General features: G+C 37.5%; 2 protein-coding genes across 9 annotated transcripts in view; one reads left to right on the top strand and one right to left on the bottom strand.

The window, feature by feature from the left end:
- Positions 1-159: 159 nt before the first annotated feature.
- On the top strand, positions 160-9,985 carry asah1b (N-acylsphingosine amidohydrolase (acid ceramidase) 1b). Its single transcript, XM_055205705.2, has 14 exons — positions 160-520; positions 760-806; positions 2,758-2,848; positions 3,070-3,156; positions 3,280-3,358; positions 3,462-3,536; positions 4,936-4,981; positions 5,228-5,372; positions 6,057-6,111; positions 6,295-6,376; positions 7,555-7,686; positions 9,003-9,126; positions 9,382-9,438; positions 9,535-9,985. The coding sequence occupies exons 1-14, from the start codon at positions 302-304 to the stop codon at positions 9,622-9,624; spliced, it is 1,329 nt and encodes a 442-aa protein (XP_055061680.2). The 5' UTR covers positions 160-301; the 3' UTR covers positions 9,625-9,985.
- Positions 9,986-10,469: 484 nt separating this feature from the next.
- The window catches only part of pcm1 (pericentriolar material 1), a 28,705-nt gene continuing 13,109 nt past the window's right edge, over positions 10,470-26,065 (bottom strand). For 5 of the 8 annotated variants that reach the window (XM_073865644.1, XM_073865634.1, XM_073865655.1 and 2 more), the window contains 26 exons: positions 25,803-25,932; positions 25,550-25,714; positions 24,743-24,906; positions 23,942-24,124; positions 23,609-23,858; positions 23,386-23,531; positions 23,056-23,219; positions 22,785-22,944; positions 22,349-22,659; positions 19,995-20,162; positions 19,695-19,751; positions 18,282-18,454; positions 16,915-17,046; positions 16,706-16,841; positions 16,423-16,563; positions 15,894-15,997; positions 15,669-15,803; positions 15,220-15,417; positions 15,074-15,133; positions 14,542-14,662; positions 13,427-13,578; positions 13,285-13,348; positions 13,022-13,200; positions 12,852-12,944; positions 12,625-12,748; positions 10,470-11,131 (listed from right to left, as the gene is read on the bottom strand). In XM_073865644.1, the coding sequence (XP_073721745.1) occupies positions 11,106-11,131; positions 12,625-12,748; positions 12,852-12,944; positions 13,022-13,200; positions 13,285-13,348; positions 13,427-13,578; positions 14,542-14,662; positions 15,074-15,133; positions 15,220-15,417; positions 15,669-15,803; positions 15,894-15,997; positions 16,423-16,563; positions 16,706-16,841; positions 16,915-17,046; positions 18,282-18,454; positions 19,695-19,751; positions 19,995-20,162; positions 22,349-22,659; positions 22,785-22,944; positions 23,056-23,219; positions 23,386-23,531; positions 23,609-23,858; positions 23,942-24,124; positions 24,743-24,906; positions 25,550-25,714; positions 25,803-25,932 (3,736 nt within the window). In that variant the 3' untranslated portion in view covers positions 10,470-11,105. The remainder of the gene's footprint in view (positions 11,132-12,624; positions 12,749-12,851; positions 12,945-13,021; positions 13,201-13,284; positions 13,349-13,426; positions 13,579-14,541; positions 14,663-15,073; positions 15,134-15,219; positions 15,418-15,668; positions 15,804-15,893; positions 15,998-16,422; positions 16,564-16,705; positions 16,842-16,914; positions 17,047-18,281; positions 18,455-19,694; positions 19,752-19,994; positions 20,163-22,348; positions 22,660-22,784; positions 22,945-23,055; positions 23,220-23,385; positions 23,532-23,608; positions 23,859-23,941; positions 24,125-24,742; positions 24,907-25,549; positions 25,715-25,802; positions 25,933-26,065) is intronic. The other 3 variants (XM_073865648.1, XM_073865651.1, XM_073865661.1) reach the window with 3 other exon arrangements.

Raw genomic sequence — 26,065 nt, forward strand, 5'->3', positions numbered from 1 at the left:
AATGGTTGTAATTACAGTAATTTTACATTTAAACAAGTGTGCACATATATTTCATATATTTACTATTAAACAACACTGATTGTATTTTTTTAATCATGTTTTATTCTCGCCTCGACTCTTTTAATGCTCTTGTTGTTGCAATTCCCTCCATGCCCTTTAGATGGCGCAATAGTCACATTTTATCAAGCGACTCGACATTTAGAGAAAGTTTTTCTCCATACAAGCCAAGTTCACAAAAAAGAACACAAAAAGGCCAATACTGCAGTATTAATAAACTAAAACTGGAAGAAAGTGTCACGTAATGTTTTATTGCTTTAATTGCTATGGTAACTCCCCCAGTGTCTCGTGGTTCTGCGCAGATCAACTGTCTGTCACGCGGATCATAAGCAGAACTTCCGCGTTTACAGACGCGCTGGTGAAGTCAGCGATAGATCGTCTCATCATGTTCGCTAAATTAAACTTTTGCTCTTTTCTTTTTACCTGTTTATTTATGTATTTGTCTGCACAATATGTGCCACCGGTAAGTCATAGCTGTAAAGTTGTTGATGTTATGAAGGCTTATATATTGTATTTTATTCAATATCCTCACTTCGATTTCAAATTGTTTTACTGTAACTTAACATCGCTATAACATTTAATCTAAAAGATGTTGCTGTTTTAACTCAAGTGATAAATGAAACTGATTAAACTTGTTTAAACTTAGTTTAATCGTTATCACATGTTTACTATATAAATATATGACTAATGGTGATATTACAGTACACAGAGGATTGCAGAAGTGGCATGTATCCTCCAAAGGGGCCAACGTGAGTATTCCATTTTATATCGCTTTTAAAACTTCTGCTTTGTTCTAATCCCTTTAGTGCATTATAACTTCTAAGCAAACATTGTTGTCAGATATTTTATTGCAAATCCTTATCTAGCCCAATCATAGTTATATTGTGCATATATTCAACGCAAATACATTACATTAAATTGATTTGAATTTCACTAAAGGCTTAGAGCTTTATTTGTTTTTAGTTTATTTGGGTGTTATTTTTGTTGTAGTTTGTTTTAATGAAACTTAGATATGTTTTGTAAGAAGGCTAGGAATGAGTCACTGTTATGCAAGTATTTTGAAGGTTATGTCATATGTTTTTGTTATTTAGTTTCTTTCTGTTGAATAAAACAATAGAATTGGTCACTGTATTTCTAATTTAGATTCTAATTCTAGGTTTAATGTTAGTAAGTTGGAATTGTATTGTTTTAACAGATTTAAACTATTATGGTACCGTGTTGTGTTCATGTTAGGGATGTAACTTATAACGATTAATCACGATTAATCTATAGCAGAATAAAAGATTTTGTTTACATTATATATGTGTGTGTGAACTGCTTATAATAATTATGTATATACAAATATTCACACATGCATGCATCATTTTAAGAATATATATATATATAAATTATACATAAATTTACAAATGTATATATTCCTAAATGTACTTAATCTTACTTAAATATATACATGCATGTGTGTGCATTTATCGATACAAAGTTAATATACACAGTTTACACACATATATGATGTAAACAAAAACTTTTATTCTGCTATAGATTAATCACGGTTAATCGTTATGCATCCCTAATTCCTGAAGCACAATTGTGGTTTGGATCCCAAGCAAAAAACAAACTGATAAAATGTATACATTATAATGCACTTCAAGTTGCTTTGGGTAAAAGAATCGGCCAAATCCGTAAATGTAAATATGACCTTGTACCACAAAACCAGTCATAAGGGTCATTATTTAAAATTGAGATGTATACATTATCTGAAAGCTGAATAAATTAGCTTTCCATTTAAGTATGTTTTTAGAATGGGACAGTATTTGCCCAAGTCGCCTTTAAAATTGTACAAAGGAAGTCCTTAGGAACACATATTACTAATGATAAATACATTTTTTACTTTTTCGGTGGGGAAATTACAAAATATATAAAATCTGGAATGATTTTCATGAGGGTGCAAAAAATCTAACAGTAGGGACTAATATCTTAATGGAACATGATCTTTACTTAAAGGGGACATATCTTGAAAATCAGACTTTTTACATGTTTTATAATTGGGTCCCCAGTGCTTCTATCAACCTAGAAAATGTGAAAAAAAAATCTAGTAACTTAGTTTGGTAAACCATTCTCTGCAAGCATGTGAAAAAATAGGTAATTAAAATTTGGCTACCCTTGTGATAATACCGCCCATTAACCTGCACTATACAACCAAAGCGCTGCCATTTAAAAGGACACACCCAAAACGGCACATTTTTGCTCACACCTACAAAGTGGCAATTTGAACATGTTATAATAAATTATCGGGACACCAAAGATTTATTTGACATCTTTAAAAGTCTTGAGAAATGTCCCCTTCAATATTCTAATGATTTTTGGCACAAAAAAAAAGGATAATTTTGACCCATGCATGTATTGTTGGCTATTGGTACAAATATACCCGTGTTTTGTGGTCCAGGGTCACAGATGGGTTTTGTCAGTGAATGGATCCACCAGAAGGCCATTTAATCCTACTGGAATAAGGCCCAAAACACACAACATAAAGAATTTTTGACCCATTATTTCTGGATATTTTCGATTAAATATGTTTTGAGTTGTTAAAGTTACAGTGTGTTTTTATAGTACATCAAACTAATTTTGTGTAATTAATTTTGCTCACAAAATCTCTTATGATGAATATAATAAAGTCAGGTTTTGAATCTCTGTATTCTTTAGATTCAAAAGTGATGTTTCCTGGTATACTGTTGATCTGGACCTGCCACCAAGCAAAAGATGGACCGAAATTATTACAGACAAAAAGAATGATGTGAGTTAATATAATCATTGATACAAGAATTAGATAAATCTAATTACATGTGTTTCCACTAAAACAGGCACATTTACTTGATTGTTAAGCACTGTTAGATTTGTCCATAATTTTTTGTTTTTAATTTAGTGAACTGAAAAGTAAAAAGTCAACATCACATGATTTATAAAGTGCTGACTTTGTTCTTAAACAACTACATTCTTGTTTCCTCTGCTGTTTAGATGGTCAGCATGATTCAAGCTATCAGAGATCTGGCGGATGCCTTTGTTCCCAGTGGGAAGCTCATCGATCTGGTAGATAAGGATTTGGTGGGTTGAAGAATCTTGGACAGACTATGGACAGACACACTGACCTACAGTACATGTCAATTGTCACCTACATTACAGTAATGTCTCGGGTCTAACTGTGATTTGTGATTTGGATTTCTCCAGCCCTTGATGGTGAACACCCTGCCCTATCCATTCAATGAGGAGATTAAAGGAGTTGCATCAGCATCTGGTGTTCCTTTGGGTGAGGCGGTTTTGTTTTAAACTGTATGTAATATTTTAAACGCCAGTAATGAAGCTTAATTCACTTTATGCTTATGACATAAATCGCTTTCTATTTAATGCAGGTGAGGTGGTTCTCTTCAACATATTTTATGAGGTGTTCACGGTATGCACTTCTCTGGTTGCAGAGGATGTAAATGGTAAGGAACGGTCAACAAAGCCAGAATTAACATTTTGGGGTAGTGCTTTACAGAAAAAAATGGTCTTGTATATAAACTCATTCAGCATTTTTTGTGATTTTTACAAGTTTCACAAAATGCCTTGCAGGAAAATTTTCTTCTAAAAATATATAAACATACAAAAGAACAGACCCTCTGCTTTCAAACAAACAAAAAACAAGCAAACAAAAAACAAAACAGGGAAAAAATGTTTCATCCTATCTAGATTTTTTTCTCTACTTATAAACTCTTAAATATTTTTCTTCAAAAATATTTTTTAGCAAAAATCTGAAATAATAGCATATTTGTAAATTTTGTTAGAGATCAGATTTAAAACGATTATCAAAACATAAACAGGGTGTAAAATTAATTAAAAAAAATTGCTTCAGTTTTTTTATAAATTGGGTAAAAATCCAATCCATCTAGTGTATATTCGCGGTATTACAGATTAACTTAAAAACTCACCAGGAACATGTTTTTTTCATGCAAATGTTTTCTCTTAATTGATGAGATAACTTGTCAGTGGCGGGGAAAGAGTTAACATTTAGTAATGCATTAGGTGGCATGGACTTTGCTTATGTTAGTTAATTTAAATACATTTGTTTATTGTTTGTTTATTTTAGTATATTGTTCATTAAGTAATGTTAAAGGGGACATATTATGCCCATTTTTACAAGATGTAATATAAGTTTCAGGTGTACCTAGAATGTGCTCAAAATACCCCACAAATCATTTATTATAGCATGCCCAAAATGTCCCCATTTGGGTGGGAGCAAAAATTAGTTGTTTTCGTGTTTGTACCTTTAAATGCAAATGAGCTACTGCTCCTTATCATAAGATACAGTGAACGCTTTCTGTTAAAATAGATCTGATTAATACAGTCTGAGACAATAGTATCTAACTATTGAGATATGGTGGACAGGGTACAACTCGCTGAGGGTGGAAACTATGGTAGTGCAGGACTGTCAGTGAGTGGTTGTGGGCGGGGCTTTATCAGTGTGATGTCACATTAACAAATGAATCAAGATGCTTTCTTTTAATGGGGATTAAAAAGCGGTTGGGTGGATTTTTTTAATTGTAGCTTTCTCCCAACACACATTTATGTCCAAACACCTTGTAAAGTGGATTTTGCATGATAGGTACCCTTTAAAATATACAATGTTTGATTAAAAAAGTATATATAGAAGAAATCATTGAAATGAACATTGTAGTATTGTTCATGTTGTTATCAAATGAAACCTTATCATAAAGTGTTACTCATTTTTGTTCTATACAGCTTTATATATTTGGCATGTTGAAAACATTTGATATAAGTCTGTGTCACATATGTCAGATTTATTTAAGCTTGGCCCTAACACTTGTTTTCACACATTTACCACAGGAAATCTTATCCATGGCAGAAATCTGGACTTTGGACTTTTCATGGGGTTAGTTTTGTCTTTGTTTTGGTTTATGTTGCTCATCCACTTCCTCCATTCACACTTTCTCGTGATTTGTAAATGTTTTCACTTCTAAAATCATTTTAGAATTTTTTTTTTAAATCACATATGAATGTTTGTAGCATTGCTTAACATAAATGAGTTTGATACACAAGAATAATTTTTTTCTGCCTGTCCAAAGCGTTATTATCACCACTGTCACATTAAAAAGTTTGTCATTGTCTCTGCTCACAGATGGGATGTGAAGAACAGGACATGGATCATAACAGAGAAACTGAGACCGCTGGTTGTAAACATCGACTTCAGACGAAATAACCACACCGTCTTTAAATCCACCAATTTTGCCGGATACGTGGGAATGCTGACTGGTATTCATCCGGTAAGGACACTGAGAACATTAAGTACGGGATAATGTAAAGGCAGCCGGTTGTTATCGCAAAAAATAAGCCCCGACAGTGTGATCAGGACCCGCACTAAAGGGGCTTATTTTGCAATAACAATCTGCTGCCTCTTTTTTAATTTACCTCATAAGTAAGGTAAGAAATATAAAATATTGATTTGAAATAATTTAATTTAGTAATTATTTACAAATCCAGACCTTCCGTGTGGAAAACCTGTTTACTTTCGGTTTTAAGATAAGAAAAGACATTCAAATGTCACAAACACACTATTTGGTTTAATCATTTGTAAATATAATATCATATATGTTATTAAAATACATATTTATATTTAATTTTTGTAAAATATTAAACTGTACCTGTCTTAAAGATTTGCAGCATCCAGGTAACAGTGTGTTATTACAGTAGTTTCAGGCGGTTGTTATATTTGAATAACATACGTCGACTCGTGACCGGCCAATCAGAATAGTAACTGATGTATACAATTAGATATATTCCCTTATTTATACAGAATAAATCCAGGATGACCATGCTTTTTTGTTTTTGGCATTGTTTTTACTTTCACTTCTGTATTTTCACAAGACGTGATTCACAAAAAATTGTGAATGCTTGGATTGTTTGTCAGTTGTTTCTGACCACATCTGTGCATTGTTTTCTCTTTGTAGAACACATTCACACTGACTATGAATGAGCGATTCAGTCTGGACGGTGGATACATTGGTGAGCCTTTGCTCTTTATTCCTCCTCCTGATTTTGCAGAGTCATGGTACAAATGTGTCGACAAAACCCAAGCTTTATTTTCTCAGCCACTGTGTTACTTAGTAGCTTATTGTGCTGGATCTTTAGTAGAATGTAAATTTGAGTTATTGTGATGATGAAAAAAACATGGCATTACTTTTCCAGGGATCTTGGAGTGGATTTTGGGAAAGAGAGATGGGATGTGGATGAGTTTTCTCACTCGCTCTGTACTGGAGAACGCTACCAGGTAAGTCACAGAGATGGAAAGGAGGCAAAAAAGCAGTATGTATTCTTATCATATATATACTGTATATTAATATTTACCTAAATTAAAATGCATTATAAAGATGCTGTAGGTTTCCTTCCCATATGAATCAAAACAAAGAGTCTGGGACACATAGGCGAGGGCTTTCACAGATGCAAGTTCTTATTTCAGGAACTATTTGAACTAATTCCCTGCCAGCCATTTTTTTTTTTTTTTTGAAGTTGCCCGCCAGCAATTTTTCACAAAATGCCTTAAAGGAAAAAAATTATTCTAAAAATATATAAACAGACCCTCTGCTTTTAAACAAACAATAAACAAACAAACAAAACAGGAAAAAAACTTCCTCATATTTTATATATATTTTTTTCTTTGCTCATAAACTCTTAAATATGGGTAATTTTCTTTAAAAATATTTTTTTTTATAAATAATTGCATTTTTGTGAAGGAATTTTGTTAGAGATCAGATTCAGAATGATTATCAAAACATACACGGAGTTTAAAACGAGTAAATAACGTTTTGGATTCAGTTTATTTTTCATAAACTGGAATTATCAAGTGGATAATCGCGGTATTGCAGATTAAGCTAAAAAGTTTTTTTTTTTAAATGAAATGTTTTCTATTAATTGACGAGATAACTCGTCAATGGCGGGGAAAGAGTTAATGATTTTTATCAAGTAATAAGAACATTAAAGGGGACATTTCACAATACTTTTTAAGATGTCTAATAAATCTTTGGTGTTCCCAGAGTTCGTCTGTGAAGTTTTAGCTCAAAATACCTCACAGATAATTTATTATAATTTAAATATCACTGTCGTAGTTGGAGAGTGCAGATTAAGGGGCAGTACCCCTTCTGACATCACAAGGGGAGCCAAATTTCAATTACCTATTTTTTCACATGCTTGCAAAGAATGGTTTACCAAAACTAAGTTACTGGGTTGATCTTTTTCACATTTTCTAGGTTGATAGAAGCACTGGGGACCCAATTATAGCACTTAAACATGGAAAAAGTCAGATTTTGATGATATGTCTCCTTCATCAGTCGTACCTATTGCACAAATTGGATACTATTCCATATAGTATTAGGGATCTAAATACGTTAATATCTTTGTGGTTGGTACTGTAAAAATGATCATTTAGATGTTGTGCTTGTATTTCTTTAGTTATGAGAATGCCAAAGCCATGCTGTCTGACACCAAGCTTCTGGCTCCAGCCTACTTTATTCTTGGAGGAAACCAAACAGGACAGGCCTGCATTATAACCAGATCCAGAACACAAAGCATCCATCCGCTGGAGTAAGCACAATCTGTTCCTTACACTTATGCATTATGTTTTTTTTTTAAAGGCACACTGCGGAACTTTTTGGTCACTAGGGGGCGCTATACATGTATTTTTCACGCCTAGCGCCCCTAGAGGCCACAAGTGCCGCAGCACTGTCGCAAGGGGAAAAAACTGGCCAACCCTAAAACTAAACTAAAAACTAAACATTTAAAACGCTAAACAACGTCGTGGCAGAAGCCATTTCTCAATCTGAAGGTTGCAGCCTCCGGATGTCGTATTTCTACGCTGCATACGTCATCAAGACTGTCTTATTTCAGAATATTGAGAATTATAAAGTTGACTATTATTGTTAGTTAATCGTAAATTGTTGTAATATGCGTATGACTTGCGAATGTAATGCTCAGTTTACCTTAATAAACCAGGCTTGATGACGTATGCAGCCTGCATATTTGACCTCCAGAGGCTGCAGCCTTCCAATTGAGAAACGACCAGAAGTATTTCCTTGCCTTTTTCGAAAACAAATATTGTTGCATCGTCTTTCTCTCCCTCGCCACCAGGATTTTCCGCAATGGCGCTCGTTTTTCCTCTCTTTTGTGTGAAAATTGTCGCTTCAAATCCAAGTAAACCGATGTGTTTAGGTCTTCTGCTTTGTAATACGTCACGCGAGTGACAGCGGAATGAGGAAGAGAGAAACGCTCGGATCTGATTGGTGAATGAATAGGGTTTGGTTTTACACTGTGTGAGTTTGAGCAAGTTTGACTGCTATAGCATCCTGGATTGTAATGTAAATACCATAGACACAGTAAAAGAAAGGTAAATACGTGAACACGTGAATTCAGCATCTGAATACAGGGAACTATATGCAAGATAATCGCCGTCATTTATAAAGAATATCACATTTATGTATGAATCAAGATCGTGAGTTTATATAAAAAATTGCCTTAAAGGGGATTCAAACCCGGGTCGCCCATGTCATAGGTCCATGACACTAACACGGTGCCACAGAATCACATAATAGAAGTTGCTCTCTATACTCATTAAGTAGCCTCCAGCAAAATTCACGTTACAAAAAAATTATGTGGAGGAAGTGACCTATGCTGTAAAGCAGTCGAATTTTGTAGTTTTTTTTGTGCTCTGGTTACTACCCGAAACCCTAAGTTTTAAAATACGAATAAAAGCGATACAGACCCCTTCAGGCTATGGTAGACATGTCATTCAACCTATTTAAAGTCGATGTACTATCACAAGGGTCTTGAAAATGTATTATGAAGGTTGAAAAATTACATGGTGTCGCTTTAAGTCAGCGTTTAACATTGTTTCTGTATTTCAGATTAGATGTAAAGAATGGCAGGTGGTATGTGTTGGAGACCAACTATGACCACTGGAAAGCTCCTCTGTTTTTGGATGACCGAAGAACTCCTGCTATGAAATGCATGAATCAAACCACACAGACTGTAAGTTCTGCCTTCTGTAAGCTCTGGTCACAAGCTGTTTTTTACAACTGCAAACAGGCAGTTTTTTATTTTTTGCATGAAGCTAGTATCCTAGTACCCTGTATCTTTTCATCCTTCGCCTGTGTATTCTAGTCTCACAGCTTTATAGCAGTTAATCCTCTGTGTAATTCACCTCTAAACAAACCTTATACCAGCAGTTATTGCAGTTTAGGTAATCCGAGATTTAACTTGAATTTTGTATTTTTACTCTTTCAGAATATCTCCGTAAAAACAGTCTATGATGTCCTCTCGACCAAGCCAGTCCTTAATAAAGTAGGTTCATAATTGGCTACCATCAAGTTCCTGTTAACCATTTCATGGTTTTTATTTTAATATTGTTTCTAAACTCTCTCTCATGGTGCTATGTAGTTGACGGCATACACTACTATTATGGAGGTGTCTAAGGGAACATTGGAGTCTTTTATTCGTGACTGTCCCGACCCCTGCATGCCGTGGTGATGGGCTCCATTAGGACTTCATAATTCTTCTAAATGCCAAGATCAATAGACGGTTGTTACCTTTTAAATCAGTCATCTTTATTTTAATCGTTTTGGTCTGTAATGCCAAGTACTGATTCATTTCAGAGCAAACAACAACTACTACACTTTGTCAACAGATTATTTTATTTAAGGAAAAATGGCCACCGGAGGGTCTTGTATCCCACTTATTACATGGCTATTTATGTAAGTTAAGAAACATTAAATATTGATTTGAAATTTTTAACAAATGCAGACCCTCCGCGAGGAAAACCCATTTACTTGCGGTTTTAAGACAAGACGTTCAAATGTCAAGAACACCATTTAGTTTAATCATCTGTAAATATAATGTCATATATGGTATTAAAAGACATTTATATTTAATTTTGTGTAATATTAAACTGTACCTATTTAAATGATATGCAGCATCAATGTTGCGATTGGCCAGTCAGAATCAAGCATTCCAACGAGCCTTGTAATGAAGTAATTGCTATTATAGGAACCCTAACTACTACATTTTGTATATATTTTTTTAAATGAAGCAAATATTTGGAATGTGATTTTAGTTTTTTTATGATATTTTTATTTGTAACAATATTTGCATACATAATGTATATACAGAATAATTCAATAATGGTGTGCCAGCTTTAACTTCAGCATTATCACTGTGTGAAATAATAATTTACCTCGACCAAATGCAAAAGAGGAAACTTGATTAACCAGAAAAAAATGAATGTATATGATTTGTGTACTACAAACAGTTTCAACAAACTGTAGAAATACTGTGCAATGGAATGATTTGCTAAATAAAGAGAAATCACTACAGCAAAAGGATAAAAATCAATGTTTTATTTGTTAAATTACAATTTAAAGACAGGGAATTTCATGAGGTGAAATAGGATGAGAACCCGAGCATTGGGCAACAAGCCTTAAAAAATAAAATTAAAAGCAAGAGCATTTAAAAGAATGCAGTAACGTGAGAACAGGACCCCATCGGTGCTAGCATGTGATTCAAATCTATCCATTCAATATTTTTAAATGCACATTTTGGATATTTCCCCAAATGTATTTGAAGTTTTGAGGTACACTGCTGTTTTCCTCCATAGTATTCTAGAAACCGACTGAAGCATAACATGTCAAATGAGAACGTTTTGCATCTCTTTAAACTTTAGTGCTTGTAGGAACTTTCGATATCAGAGAGCTGGCTTAATAAAGAAAAATACAGCTATATAATAACAGACTACAGAACGGCTTAAAGAAAAACCTGTGTATCAAACAACACCTACATTCTTCATAAAACAATCAAAATAGAACTACTACCTATACAGTCTTAATCTGTTAGATGGCATGCCGATTGCTAATTCGAGATTTAGCGTTTGCTCTTAAATAATCAAAGCTCACTTTACGTTAATGCTGCATGAATGGTGGTTTGTAGTGTCGCGAGGAAAGTCAAAAAGGCCATTCTCATGCACTCTGAGCTCCAATGGTTTCTGAAAAGAAAGAAAAAATGCAGTGAGAACAACAAAATCCAGTCACATTGGGGAAAAAGGCTTTGAGTTTGAACATTCAATACATTACAAAAGTAACATAGTATTTATAAAAACTATTTGGTTGAATCCTGACTGCTTAAAGGGACACTCCACTATTTTGAAAATAAGCTCATTTCCAGCTCCCCTAGAGTTAAACATTTGATTTGTACCATTTTGGAATCCATTCAGCTGATCTCCGGTCTGGCGCTAGCACTTTTAGCATAGCTTAGCATAATGCATTGAGGGATTGGTCCATTTTCTTAAAAGAAAAATCCAGATAATTTACCTACCACCGTGTCATCCAAAATGTTGGTGTCTTTCTTTGTTCAGTCGAGAAGAAGTTGTGTTTTTTGAGGAGAACATTGCAGGATTTTTTTCATTTTGGTGGACTTTGGTGGAGCCCAACATTTGGTACTTGGCTCAGCACTTGACAGTTTTTTTCAACGGAGTTTCAAAGGACTCTAAACAATCCCAAACGAGGCATAAGGGTCTTGCAAAACGATTGTCATTTTTGACAATAAAAATAACAAATATTCACTTTTAAAGCACAACTTCTCGTCATGTAGATCCGGTCGTGATGCGCCAGCTGACCCCACGCAATACGTCATGACGTCAAGAGGTCACAGAGGACGAACGCGAAACTCCGCCCCGTTCCTACGTTGTTGTATGTCAACTGATACTAATTAATGTCTTTGTGTCAGTTTATTGTTTAAAATGGTCCGCAAATGTCCGTTTTACATATGTAACATGTGACCTCCCTACGTCACTATGCATTTACGTTAGATCGTGCTGGACCGGACCTAGACGAAAAGTTGTGGTTTAAAAGTACATATTTTTTATTTTTCTTGTCAAAAATGACAATCATTTCACTAGATAAGACCCTTATGCCTCGTTTAGGATTGTTTAGAGTCCTTTGAAACTCTGTTGAAAAAAACTGGTAAGTGTTGAGTTAAGTATTAAATGTTGGGCTCTATTAAAGTCCATTAAAATGAGAAAAATCCTGCAATATTTTCCTCAAAAAACATATTTTCCTTTCGACTGAACAAAGAAAGACATCAACATTTTGAATGACATGGTGGTGAGTAAATTATCTGGATTTTTCTTTTAAGAAAATGAACTAATCCTTTAAATTTGATTACACCATTAGCATTGCACTAAATAATAATCAAAGAGTTTCTATATTTTCCTATTTAAGGTAACTCTTTTGTAGTTACATCGTGTACTAAGAACAACAGAAAATTAAAAGTTGCGATTTTCTAGGCAGGTATGGCTAGGAACTATACTCTCATTCTGGTGTAATAATCAAGGACTTTGCTGCCGTAACATGGCTGCAAGAGGGGCAATGATATTCTTACGCAGTGCCTGAAAATAGTCCCCATGGTAACTTTCAATAGCAGAGGACTATTTTCGGGCACTGCGTAACAGTTAAGTTTTTAGTAAACATAACCAATTACCAGGCTCTTTGAGTGCTTCAGCGTTTCCAATCAAGCCTGTAAGCCCATCTGCATTTTCATTCAGAATCTCAACTGTTAGGTTGTTATTTTGTTGCTCTTCTGTGATCCTCTTACAAAGTTCCTCCTGTAAATATTAAAAGCAAAAAGAAAAAAGTTACAAATACTGTAAACTCAGTTACTAGCATCACTTACCCATTCCTATTATAGAGAACACACAAGGAACATACCTCACACATAACAGACATTTGAAGAGGAAGATCATCCACCTTCACAAAGTCTTCCTCGTCTGATTTCTGGCTGGTGTTTCCAGATCCAGCCTCCTGTTTTAATGCATACAACACCATAAAAATGTTGTTTCTACACAAACAGTATGCTGATAAGTGAGAGAGAGACTTACATCAGTGTTGATCATGACCGGTGAGTCTGTGTCAGGGCTGGCTGTGTCTGAACCCTGAGGACTCTCCTGAGCTGAAGGAACAGTACAGCCGTCTTTCTCTTCTCTCTCTCCTGGTGGAGTCTGCAGCACCTCCTCTGGAGCCTCAACCTTATCTTTGGACTCGGACTGTTCACTGCTCACTGGATTGAAGACAATTTTGGTCAATTTGTTTTTAGTTTATTGAAATATACATATATTTTACAGTTAAAAACATCTAGCCGTACTTTGGTTGGTCTCTAGGTCTAATGTTGTGTCCTGGTTAATTCCATCATCTGGTAAAGCTGAGCACTAGAAGAACACGACAGGTTATTATCATCATTAATGGCTCTGAGCTCTGTCTGTTCTCACGCGTATGTTATAACACACCTGTCTCTGTTCAATAGTGTTGTCCATGTTGGCTTGTAGTGATGTCTGCACCTCATCAGGTTCAGCCTCAAACTCCTCAATCTCCTCTACTTCGTTTTCATCTTCTCCACTGCCGTAGTTACACAGAGCCTGCGTCTCTGCTTTAGACAGGCCTAAAAAGAAAAGACGGCAAACACGCAATAAGTCAAACAGTTAGAGAGCAAGTTCTTATCAAATACAAACACATTACAGAACAGTTTCTACCTGTAGGTGAGATTAAGACGGCTAACCTTAAGCAAATCTAATAAGTGACTTTGAATGGTCAAACATTTTCTGCTGCATCATTTATACATTTAAACACTTTAGGTACTGCTCTTTCTAAATCACAGAGACAAATATATTAGTCAGGTCAATACATTAAATGGACACTCCCAATTTTTTTGAAATTATACTCATTTTCCAAGCTCCCCTAGAGTTAAATAGCTGTTTTGGAATCCATTTAGTTGATCTCCGGGTCTGATGGTACCACTTTTAGCATAGCTTAACATAATTCATTGAATCTGATTAGACCATTAGCATCGCGCTAAAAAATAACCAAAGAGTTTGGATATTTTTCCTATTTAAAACTCGACTGTAGTTACATCGTGTACTAAGACCGACAGAAAATTAAAAGTTGTGATTTTCTAGGCAGATATGGTTAGGACTATACTCTCATTCTGGCGTAATAATCAAGGACTTTACTGCCGTAACATGGCTGCAGGAGGCGCAATGATATTACACACTACCCGAATAGTCCCATGCTATTAAAAGTTACCAAAGGGACTATTTTCAGTCCCGTCGGTCTTAGTACACGATGTAACTACAGAACAGTCAGAGGAGTCAAGTTTTAAATAGGATACATTTTAAATAGGATATTTTTAGCGTGATGCTAATGGTCTGATCAGATTCAATGGATTATGCTAAGCTATGCTAAAAGTGGTACCGCCAGACCCGGAGATCAAAAATCTAATATTTTACTCTAGGGGAGCTGGAAAATTAGCATATAAAAAAAGGAGTGTCCCTTTAAATGAATTATATTTTGAAAAGCTATGTATAAAACAACTAACACAACTAAAGGATACTTTGGGATTACATACTTATAGAAAGAGGAAGGCCATCTCCATCCTCTTCTTCCACCTCAGATGCTTCACTGCTCTGTGCATCTCTTTCCTCCTCTCTCTCATGGTTCATCTCTCCCCGCTCTGTTTCATCATGATCCTGAGAGGAAAAACAAGGCAAATTGGCAGCAAAACATTTAATATTCACAGTAATCTAACCCAGCATGGTATGATTTAAGGACAAGCATCTTTTTTGCAGCGATTTTTGTGTGAGCATATCAGTGAACGCCCCTGACCACTCGGTGAGTTTCACGTCTTTGTAAACGAAAGCTTAATGCATTTTATGAAGGATTGCTCCAGTGCACCTATGCAGCCGAGGCAGGGGGCCACACAACAAACACCCGAAAATTCTCGGGCCAGCATCATATGTCCAAATTTCAGTCAAAACCGTTCTATTTCATCATAAACAATCTGAAAACAGTGCTTAAGTGTAAAATACCGAACTTGTCCTTTAAGTAATACATACAAGTAATACAGACATGCAAATATATCAACAATTAAACTAACATACTTTATCTTCATCGAAATACGATGGCGAGAACGTCTTTTCTCTCTCTACCACTTTGGTTTCCTGAATAAACACCACATACTGATTAATCCCTTACTCAAACACAGAAACTTTGCTTAAGGCACAATATTCGCAGTCATCATCTCTACCTCAGTTCTGGGTGAAGGCTTTGGAGATCTGTTGTCTGAGCGTCTCTTGGTCCGGTCTTTGTTTTTGGAGGTGTTCTGGTCTAAATCCTGCATCAGTTTGAAGAAGGCGAGCTCATTGAAAAGTATCTCAGAGATCTCCACCAGAAGGTCCTCACCGCAGTCCTGGAGCGGCCGGCCGACAAACTTAGTCAGCGAGTCCTGTGCACGCACACACATACAAAAAATCATCATACATTTCATAGATCCTTAATGAAATTTAGTTTTTGTAGCTCAATTGGCAAAGCACGGCATTAACAGCTCAAAAGTCATGTTTTTGATTCACAAAGTACACATGGATTCAATGTAATGCAAGTTATTTTGGTTTATATATTTAACTACAGTATTTAAAAAATATATATAGACAGACAGACAGACGAAACATTTGAGGGGCAATAATGACAGTGTGGTACCTGCAAGATGCCGCCTAGCTGTCTGTGGAAAAAGTGCACAAACTCTTTGCTCTCGTCGTTTTGCTGAGTTAGTCTGAGCACCATGCGTCTCACAGATGTCAGCAGATGGTGCGAGCACACCTCACCAACGTGTTCCTGACAGAAGTGCAAGAAAGCGAGTCTGTGAACTGCAGCTTTAATGTGTCTTTACTTGTAAATTTGAAATGAGACCTAGCACAAACTCACCTTTAGGAATGGGATAACTTCTGTCATGATGGCTTTGATCTGTTTGTCGAGCTGTTGTGTGTCAATCTGAGGACAGTGCATGTCTGCAGACGAGTGACTTGCACCTGAACACAAACAGACAGAGATTTAGGTATAGAAATAAACTTTTGGATAGTGTCATCATTGACTATTTTTTTTCTGAAATAACAAAATCTTTTTCATGGAGAAAATAATAGGCAAGAATATAGCACTGACTTGTATAAACATATCATCATTAACTGTGCTTTATTGATCTTTACTTTTAGAAAATCTGCATAGGATTTATCACAAAACACTAAGTAAAAACATTTATTACATGTCTGTTTCAAGCAAGCAAAGCATTAGCCTGTCCTGATTAAACACCTAAACCCCATAACCCTGAATAGCAAGAGATAAATTAAAGGTCATGAAAGTCTGGAATTTTCCTGTAAAAGAGAACATCACTGAAAAGATGTATCAGCACAGTTCTCATTATACCAGCTTATCCTGGGGCCGGGCAGTGACTCTGTACCTTTAATGGGTGCCGAAACAGCAGCAGCGGCGGCTTCAGGGCCGTGCTCTGAGTTATCTGTATTAAACTCAGCCCTCAGCTTCATGCGTTCATACTCCCTCATCCTGGCCAAGGCTTTATCTAAATGAATCACTGTGTTACCTACAGGAGCATAGATTAAAGTAAGGAAGAAGAAGAGGGACCGAAAAAGGAAAGTTTCCCAAGAATCAGCAAAACTCCACCAGGCAAAGCAAGCAAGCTAACTTTTGTATCTTTACATGAATGAGCGGCGCAGTCTTCTTACCCAAGTCGTCACTGGCAAAGGGTTCAAGGTTGGATGAAGTCGACAGCAGGCTTTCGTTATCTGTTGTGTTTTCTCTATCCAATGTCTTTTTTACTCCACAGCTGGACTTTATTGTCACATTCTTCTCAGATGCCTCCTTAAAAATGTCAAGAAACTAAATGAGTTTGTGTGATACAAAATAAATCATTCGGGGGGAAAAAATATCTTACAGTTTCACTGGTGGCCAGGCTTTCGCTGGGTGTGAGCTCTGATTGGGAGCCTGTGGCCCACACAGCCGGACCCAAAGATGATGCCTGCTCATCTGCTACGCTCTTCTCTGTCAAGTGCCTTGTAACTATGTCCTAGGGGTCAAAGCCAACAATGAAATTATGATACAGTACTTACTATATAAATTTAATATAAAAGCAAGCAATCCACGATTAAGCCTATAACTTCTTATCATGACCCAAACTTGCAGATGCACATCATTCGTAAAATTTTGCGTATTTCTTGCATATTTTATGCTGGCATGTTACACGACCAGAGGAAGATGAGAAGTTGTGGTTTAAAAGTGCATATTTTTATTCTTGCCAAAAATGACAATCGTTTCACTAGATAAGACCCTTATGCCTCGTTTGGGATCGTTTAGAGTCCTTTGAAACTGTAATTTTAAATTGTTAAGTGTTGGGGTCCATTAAAGTCCATACAAATGAGAAAAATCCTGGAATGTTTTTCTCAAAAAACAATTTCTTCTCGACTGAACAAAGAAAGACATCATCATTTTGGATGACATGGTGGTGAGTAAATTATCTGGATTTTATTTTTAAGAAAATGGGCTAATCCTTTAAGTAATATAGTATTCCATCCTTAAAAAATGACATATTCTATATTTAGTACACCATTTTAAAGGGCATCCATTATACAAAATCCACTTTAACAAGGTATTTGGACATAAACGTGTGCTGGGAGTGTGTGAAAAAAAATCCACCCACTCCTTTTTTAATCACGATTAAACCAAAGAAGTCTCATTAGAGATGCTGTTTTGATTTTCTTGCTATTGTGATGTCACACTGATAAAGCCCCGCCCACAGCCACTGACTAATAGTCCTGCATTACCATAATCTCAACCCTCAACAAGTTGTATGCTGTCTGACCCATTTCAATAGTGAAATACTATAGTCTTGTTTTCACAAGAATCAGATCTATTTAACGGAAAAGGCTCAATGTCTCTTTTGGTAAAGGAGTGAGCAACAGTAGCTCATTTGCATTTAAAGGTACATTTTGAACATGCTATAAAAAAGATCTAGGGCTGCAACTGACAATTATTTTATTAACGATTAAAGGGATAGTTCACCCAAAATGTTGTTGTTACAAACCTGTATAAATTCTTTGTTCTGATGAACACAAAGGAAGATATTTTGAGGAATGTTTGTAACCAAACAATTCGTGAGCCCCATTCACTTTCTTAGTATTCTTTTTTCCTACTATGGTAGTAAATGGGTCTCATGATTGATTTTGTTTTGGTTACAAACATTCCTCAAAATATCTTCCTTATGTAACAATCAATTCAGAAAGTGTGAGTAGCTGTGTATTGTACCTGTAGTGAGAATAGCGCCCTCTGGCGCAGATAGTCTGTATTGAGCAGCTGAAGCTCATGGAAGAGCTCGATGAGGAAATGAGGACGAGACTCATTCTGAGAGATCAGAGTCGCCACCTCAGAGTAGATGGTCTCTCTCAGGGCCTCAAAGAGAGAGAAATCACTGCTTGCATCTAGACAAGACATATATATAAATGATGTACAAGAACAAAACAAAAAGAGGACAGATGATGTACTGATGATGTACTTTTCCATTGCATAGTACCCCACGGTTTGGTTTGGGTCAGCTTACTTTTGGGAGCTTTTTCATTGTGTGCAGTACGTAGTACCCAATACTTTTTCCGTACCACCTCGGTTGGGGTTCCAAGCGATCCGACCTAATACCAAACGTGACGCGAAAACACTGTAGATCACTGATTGGTCTGAGCGAATCGTCACTTTCAGAATCATCGCTATAATGTAAAAGATTAGCTTTACGTTAGTGCTAGCTTGTGCTGTCTCGAGTAAACATGTTGTCATCTGTGCTCTGCTATAAGTTCCCAAACTCCCTTTAACGATGAAAAACATCCACAGGTTGAGAATCAGGAACACCATAACAGCTTTTTTTCCAGACTTGCAGTTTGTGGCGGAACATTCGCGACGTGCACGTCAGCATTATATATGCTTAAATGCAACTTCAATGAGGCTCAGCAGAGCGCGTCGTCTGACGCCACGGGTGTTTGTACAGAAACTGTCATGTGAGACAAAGGTAGTGATAAACGCGATGTGCAAACATCTATTTGTGGTTGTCAAATTTAATTTTGTGGAGGAATAAATAAATGTATGGGAATGTACAACGACGCTCTCACCTATATGATGTCACAGCAGTAGGCAGCGCAAATATAACGACACGCCTATAATCCCTCCCACTGCGAAGTGATACTAAACTCAATGGAAAAGCTAACCACGCCAAAGTGAGGTGAGCTGACCCGACCCAAACCAAACCAAACCGTGGGGCACCATGCAATGGAAAAGCACCATTAATGTTATCAAAGAAGTTATCTGCTGTATACTCAAAACCGTGCTCAGAACTCTCTAATGCCAACACTTAAAAAAGAAAAGAAAAACTATAACCTACGTGGATGCAGTTATTCATTTTCTTGCATGTGCAAATGCACTTTAGTGATTTTGTACAAATGACAGTAAAAAAACAAACGTTTACCATTAAAAATACTGTAAAAATGTAGTAACTTCCACATATATACACACATTTGTATCTATAATATTTGTGTGAGATTCTGTGCCATGATGATTGAATGACCAACTTGATATGGTGTCACAGTAATTAAGAAACCATAAAAGGAAACAAAGATAACCCATGCAGATAAAGAAACTGTTAATGAGGTTAGTGAGCTGACATATATGAAAAGTTACCTGGGATTTCAGTGCATGCAATTCTGTTAGACAGAAAAGGTGTTCTCCAAGCATATGCTGTGAAGAAACCAGGAACAAAACCCAACATGAAAGTGAGCATAATGATTTAAAACAACATGAGGAAACAGAACATAAGATGGATGATGTTCAAAACAAATGAGAATGAAAAAAGCGCCAATATTGTCCTGATAAAAACATTAACAACTCATTTTAGGAAGTCAGATTCTAAAAATATAACAAATGTACCCTAATGTGCTACAAGTTAACATATATTGCAGTAGTATTAATAAAGCATTGTACCAGATGTGAGGTCGTTTGGCTTGTTTGTCTGCATCTTGCTGTCAAGTTTCTCTTGTGTGAGTTTGTCCAGCAGCCCCTGGTTCAGATCTTTGTGTTTGACCTGTGAGCAGCGATCTCTGTCCTGATCAAAGTGAGCATCACTTGAAACGCTATCGCTTTCAACAGGAGCTAAAAGGAAAGTGATAAAGTAACAGCATTTTTATTTAATTGGTGAGCTTGACGTTCAGTTGTGTGTGCAATTGTATGGAGAGTTGGTACATAGTACAGAAGCAGCAAAAAAAAAAAAAAAAACGTCACTGTCATGCTTAATCCTGTTCTGTACACTACACACACAGTTCAGTAATTTACAGGACTGACAACCCAGTGTTTCCCATACATAGGCTCTACTTGGGCGGTGCGCCCAGGTAAATTGCGACCTGCCCAGGTAAAAAAAATCACTTTACGAATTTCCGTATTTTCTGAACTCGACTGGATGACCCGTGTTTTGGAGAGAGCGAGAGAGAGAGAGAGAGAGAGAGCGAGAGAGAGAGAGCGCGAGCGAGAGAGATCGTGAAGATGATGCACGCGTCATAAACTCATCATCCAGCGCGGCAAACTGGATCAACTGCAGCACATACTGAGATAACTGAGCAGCCAGGGAACTACACTGCGACCAAAATGGTCGCATATGCTTATGTGCATATGCGTTTATAGCATCCAAGTTGGCTTCATTTTGCGTGCAAGCACGTTGTGTCTCTCCCGTTGAGTGTCCGTTCACGTGCTCTCTGTTTCTCAATGAATTGGGTGCGACCCGAAGCAACCTCAGTGTCACATTGTATCCTTTCATGTTTCTGAACTTGAGCAGAGTTTTACCATTAGAGGTCTTTCTTCACTGAGGACGCGGGACCCGTACGGTTCCAGGTTTATATTTTAAGTGGTCAGTCGGGTCCGGGTCGATCCTAGTTCATTACTTCGGGTCCCAAGTCTGATTAATATTGTGTGTAAAACCCGAGTCGATCGGAGAACGGCCGCTAGCGCAAAGCTCGAGTGCTGTTTCAGCGTGCCTCCGGTTTCTTTGGCGATAACAGCTGGCTCTTGTCACGACCACGCGCCGCTTCATTTTTTCTTTATCCCATTTTTTTATAATCTTACAATTAATAGACCATATCTTTACTAAAATCTAAACAGTTTGCACAGAGATTGTAGCAAAAAGCAGTGCTAATACTGAATGAGCAAAGCTCTAGCTGACTCAGGATATAAAAAACGCAAAGCTGTAATGTAAAGTCTGTCATCGGGACAGCAAGTAGACTTTTAAATCTGAAATAATGAATGGATTAAGCTTTTTTAATCGGCAAAAGAGAAATAGAATTTACCACAAGTAAATTTCAGATCTGTGGGAAACACTGCAACCGCATTCTACAACCGAATTAACACCCGCAAAATCCAGGTAGTGAAAACTGCCTTTAACGAAACTCTGCTTTGTGTGTACATAACCGAACTGAAAAACTATAGTTAACAAAGTGTTGACATGACCGGTTTCTCTTCTGAAAAAATAAATGCTTAGAAAGGATGTATGCACGATGCAGAAAATGACAGAGGCACGAGGGTTTGCTGCTGACTGGTGTTGCCAGATCTTGCACGAAAAAAACAGCGAACAAGAAACATCCAATAATAAACCAAAATAAATCCAAATGCTTTCTCAAAAATCTAAATATTGGGACCGGCACCTTCACACTTCAATAACACCAAAAAATTGATCGCTTCATGAGCCAAAGCCATAAACGGTTAAGTGCCAAAACGGTATGTACGTACAAAAAAACCCCGAAAATGTGTACAATACACAACGCCAAGACAGAGGTTTATTGCAAAACATAACGCTGTTAAATTATTTTGGTCAAAGCTGTGAGTGATAAGCACGCGAGACGGCAGAACGTTGCTATGGTTATCACACTTTCCGGAGTAAGTCTTGTTCCATACAGACATGTAACGAGCATTTAGGGGATTCACCCCCGCATTTAAATGCGGTTGTCACTCCCGAAAGTTTGCAGTGGGTACCAGTAATGCGCGGGTTGATCCGACATGAGCGGGTGCCTGTGGTCACGAGTTATCCAAAAATATTTTTAATGATATTCGGGTCGCGGTTGGTCGGGTAGTTTGATGCAGTTAACTATTTTAAACAATTACTACTTTTAAAAAATGTGGGTCAGGGAGCGGGTCAGGTACATAATTTTTTATTTTTGTGCAGTCCGAGTTGCGGGCGGGTTAGTTGAAAACTTCGGTCGGGTGCGGGTTGTTTATACATTGACCCGCGCATCACTGGTGGGTACAAGGCCATTGAGGTCAAACTTTTTTGCCTCTTGCTAATACAAACACACCTGTGTTTTTCTGTCCCCTGCCCCTCTTGCGACGACTCTTTGCATTTGGCGTCTTGTCTCTGGACGCAAGACTGGCCTGTGCCGCTGCCTTTCGTCCTGCTTTGAAGGTTTTGGTGACAGTGGTGGGGTCTGCCTGGTCTGGCAGGCTGCTCACAGACTCTTGGGAGTCAGGAATGTAGGACTGATCCCGAGAGGTGGAAGGATGAGGGCCAGGAGAGTTCTGATTGGGTCTCTGATCGGAGCAATTTAGAGAAGAGTTCAACCAGCTACAGTTATGAGAGTCTGTCATATTATCAGGCTGAATCTGAAACCTGTAAAGGAAAAACAAAAATGTAATTCTCAAATTAACTTCAATTCTAATTATATTATGAGTTTGGTTTAATAATAAAGAAAAATTGATAAAAAAGTTCATATCCACACAGAAACTCATTTGTACCGTTTCTCAGTGTTGTTAAGTGGGGATCTTTGCAGTGGAGGGGGGAAACTCATGTACTCAGTTTTGAGGGATATGTTTGGGTCATGCTGTTGATCTGAACTGGCCTGGTTCTGCTGGAAATCTGGTGCTGAGGAGGGAAACATGTGACTCAAATTAAAGCCTAAAAAATTAAGGACAGAAAAGCAAAAAGTCGAATGAAAAGACGAAAGAGTATTTTCCAGGTCAAGATCATTTCTTAAAGTCAATCTTGAGTGTCACAAGCATACTGTACCAGTGGGGAAAGGAGAGAAGTTTTGGAGTCCGGGCATATTGACAGGTGGGTAGTTTAAGAACAGTGAAGGAGATACAGAATCACGTGCAGCATTTTGATGTTGCTGTTGCCCTGACCATGACTGATTCTGTTGCCGCAACACGTCATTCAGCACCTGTTTCAACCTGACAGGAAAACAAAAAGAGGAATGCATTTCAAAATCTTTTCGTTTTCAAAGTCAAGTTGTTTAGACCTATCTACACTGAATGCCACAGTCTTCATTGACAACATCAGGCAAACATACTTTAATGATGTATCTTTTTTTTTTGAGAAAAAACTTAAAAGTCGCACCGATTGACGTTGTTTTGCTGCCAAGCCAGCTGTGTGTAACACTGGTTTAGCTGGTGCATGATGAGAGGGACCTGAGGAGAGGTCACATTATTGGGCACAACACCATAGGGACCTGTCAGTACAGCCTGCAGCATGTATGAAAGAGTCTAGATGCAAGAAAGAGGGAAAAAACGTCAGAAAAATAAATAAATAAATATTGTATAAAAAAGTGTGCAACAATGACCTGTTGGTCCTGTAGCAGAGTTTGGCACATGGTGGTGCTAAAATTGAGCTGTTTCTGCAGGTGTGTGATCTGTTCCTGCCAATGTGCTGGTGCGGTGCCCTCAGACAGAGACAGATCTGCTGCCCATCGCAGGTTCTCTTGCCGCCTGGCTCGACTGGAACTCCCTCGCTCACAATTCTGCTGCTGACGGGAATGACTCCTTGACTCACGGGAGGAAGGACTTCTGTTAACCTCCCTGTGAACCTTCAGACTACAGGAAACAAAAAGGCAGTGTAACTAATACTAGCATGGCCTGATCTGTAGACAACGGTGTAGTGTTTGAAGTAATTGTACCCATCTCTGTTGTTCCTGTTGTAGTTGCGTTGTTTTCTGGTGGAGCATGTGTGCAGCTCATCAGTAGAACTGGACTCCTCACCCTCATCAAGTACATCCTCGTCATCATCCTCGTCAGCTCCCACTTCTGAGAAATCATCATCATCGTGACATTGTGTTGAACCACCCCAGGTAGCCACAGTTCTGACAGAAAACAAAAGTAAATGGAAATCAGTAACAAAACAAAGCCCCTTATATACTGTGTGCCAAAGTTTTAGCCCCTACTGAACCATTCTAGGCATTTCTAAGCCTCTCAAACCAGGAATCCCATATATTAGAGGTCAGGGTGTGACACAAATCAAAGTGTTTTTGCAATTTTGAACATAAATATGAAGGGCTCAGATGCAAAACCCTCTAAGTGCGTCTGATGTGTTTCTTGTAAATTAGCTTTTTTTTATCGGACTCTTTATGGATTCTGCCAACAAACTGGTATTTCTGAATGGCCTGTGGGCATGATTAAGTAAATTTGAAGCAATTGTATTTGATGAACGTATAATATGTGCCAAGAGCATTCGGTTAATATCATTATCTCGCTCCGGAGGTGGCATTTAGAGCCTTTTAAATCTGAGCTTCTCATATTTTAGACACTACAAGATATTTTGAACTTTTCAAATTTCAAACTTTTAATTCTTGTAAATAAAGGATATGATGCACCATAAATGTGCGCAGACAATGTGGTAACAGACAATTGTTATCCATGAGTTTTTAGACACTTACAAGAAATGCACAGATCAAGTCGAATCCTTCAAGACTATGTATTACCTCTCATCACGACTGTAGGGCTGAGTATCTTGTGTGTCGCTCCTAAATGGAGAGTCAGTGAGTGTGCTTCTCCTCTGCTGTTCAGCCATCAGACTCTCCAATTGTTTCCGCCTCTGTCTCAACTCCTCACGCAACATCTGGTGCCTCCGCATCTCTGACCAAAGCTGATAAACACAAACAGCCTTTGTAATGCACAAATGCCACTGATGTACACAGTAATAAATAATCTCAAATAAAATTTAATGCCCAGTTATTTACATGACAAGTAAGTGTGTAAAAACATGAATAATACAATCAGTCAGTCATTACTGCAAAATAATGTGAGAATGGCCAGTTGATCATCTATTATCCCTTAAAGTGACACTTTGTAGTTTTTCAACCTTAATAATTTTCAAACTTCATAACTATTTATTTTCCTGATGTTTTTGTCATGGCCGAAACAGCAACTAAGAAAAAGAAACCTAAGGTTTGGTCGGAGGAGACCAGAAAGAAAACGGGAGAGTGACAGATTAAAAGGAAGGATAAGGATCAATATTGGGCCAGCGTTCGCTAGATGCCGTGAACTAAAGGAGAAGGGGTTCCTGACTGATGCTGACTTGGCGGTCATGTTTTTGGACTAGTAAGTAATGTTATATTGCTTGACTTTGTGACCTAAAGAGTTGTCTTCTTTTCCTTTGCGACGGTACATGTCTAGCGCCCCCTAGTGGAAAAAAGTTCAGCTGTGTGCCTTTAATAAACTTAAAAGTTACTGTTAAACCAAACAAATATAAAACATGGAAATCTCATTTAGATTCCACACACACTCACCTCGTTGTCAGTGATGGTGACCGGGGGAGGCTCGGTGGTGGGTTTGAGTCCACTAGTGTTGGCTTTAGCTGAGGAAGAGGAGTGTAAGGGTACAGAAGCTGGAGTAGAGGCTGCTGCGGGAATCTTTCTCATCATCGGACCGCTGGCACTGCTGCTCACAGACGACTGATCAGATACGAGAGAAGACACAACATCGCTTGAGAAAAGAGGCTTTATATTGCAGCTCTATCACAGGTGTATGTGTGCCTAGTACCTGGAGGTCAGGGCAGGCCCACTGCAAGTCCTGAATCTTGCCCTGAATGTCCATTAGTCTCTGTCTCTCTTCATGGAGCTGCTTTAGCTCCTGCTGTTGTTGCTTGAGTTTCTCCTCATACAATTTCTCTCTGAAACGCACGTTATACAAACAGGTTTAATACTATAGTCAAGTTTTCACAGAAGTGATGCTTTACAAAATAACATGCTACATCCCTGTTTCTAAACAGCATGAAACCAAAATTGTTCATAGGATGACCCACA

This window comes from Misgurnus anguillicaudatus, chromosome 3, assembly GCF_027580225.2.
Source record: "Misgurnus anguillicaudatus chromosome 3, ASM2758022v2, whole genome shotgun sequence".
NCBI classification, from domain to species: Eukaryota; Metazoa; Chordata; class Actinopteri; order Cypriniformes; family Cobitidae; genus Misgurnus; species Misgurnus anguillicaudatus.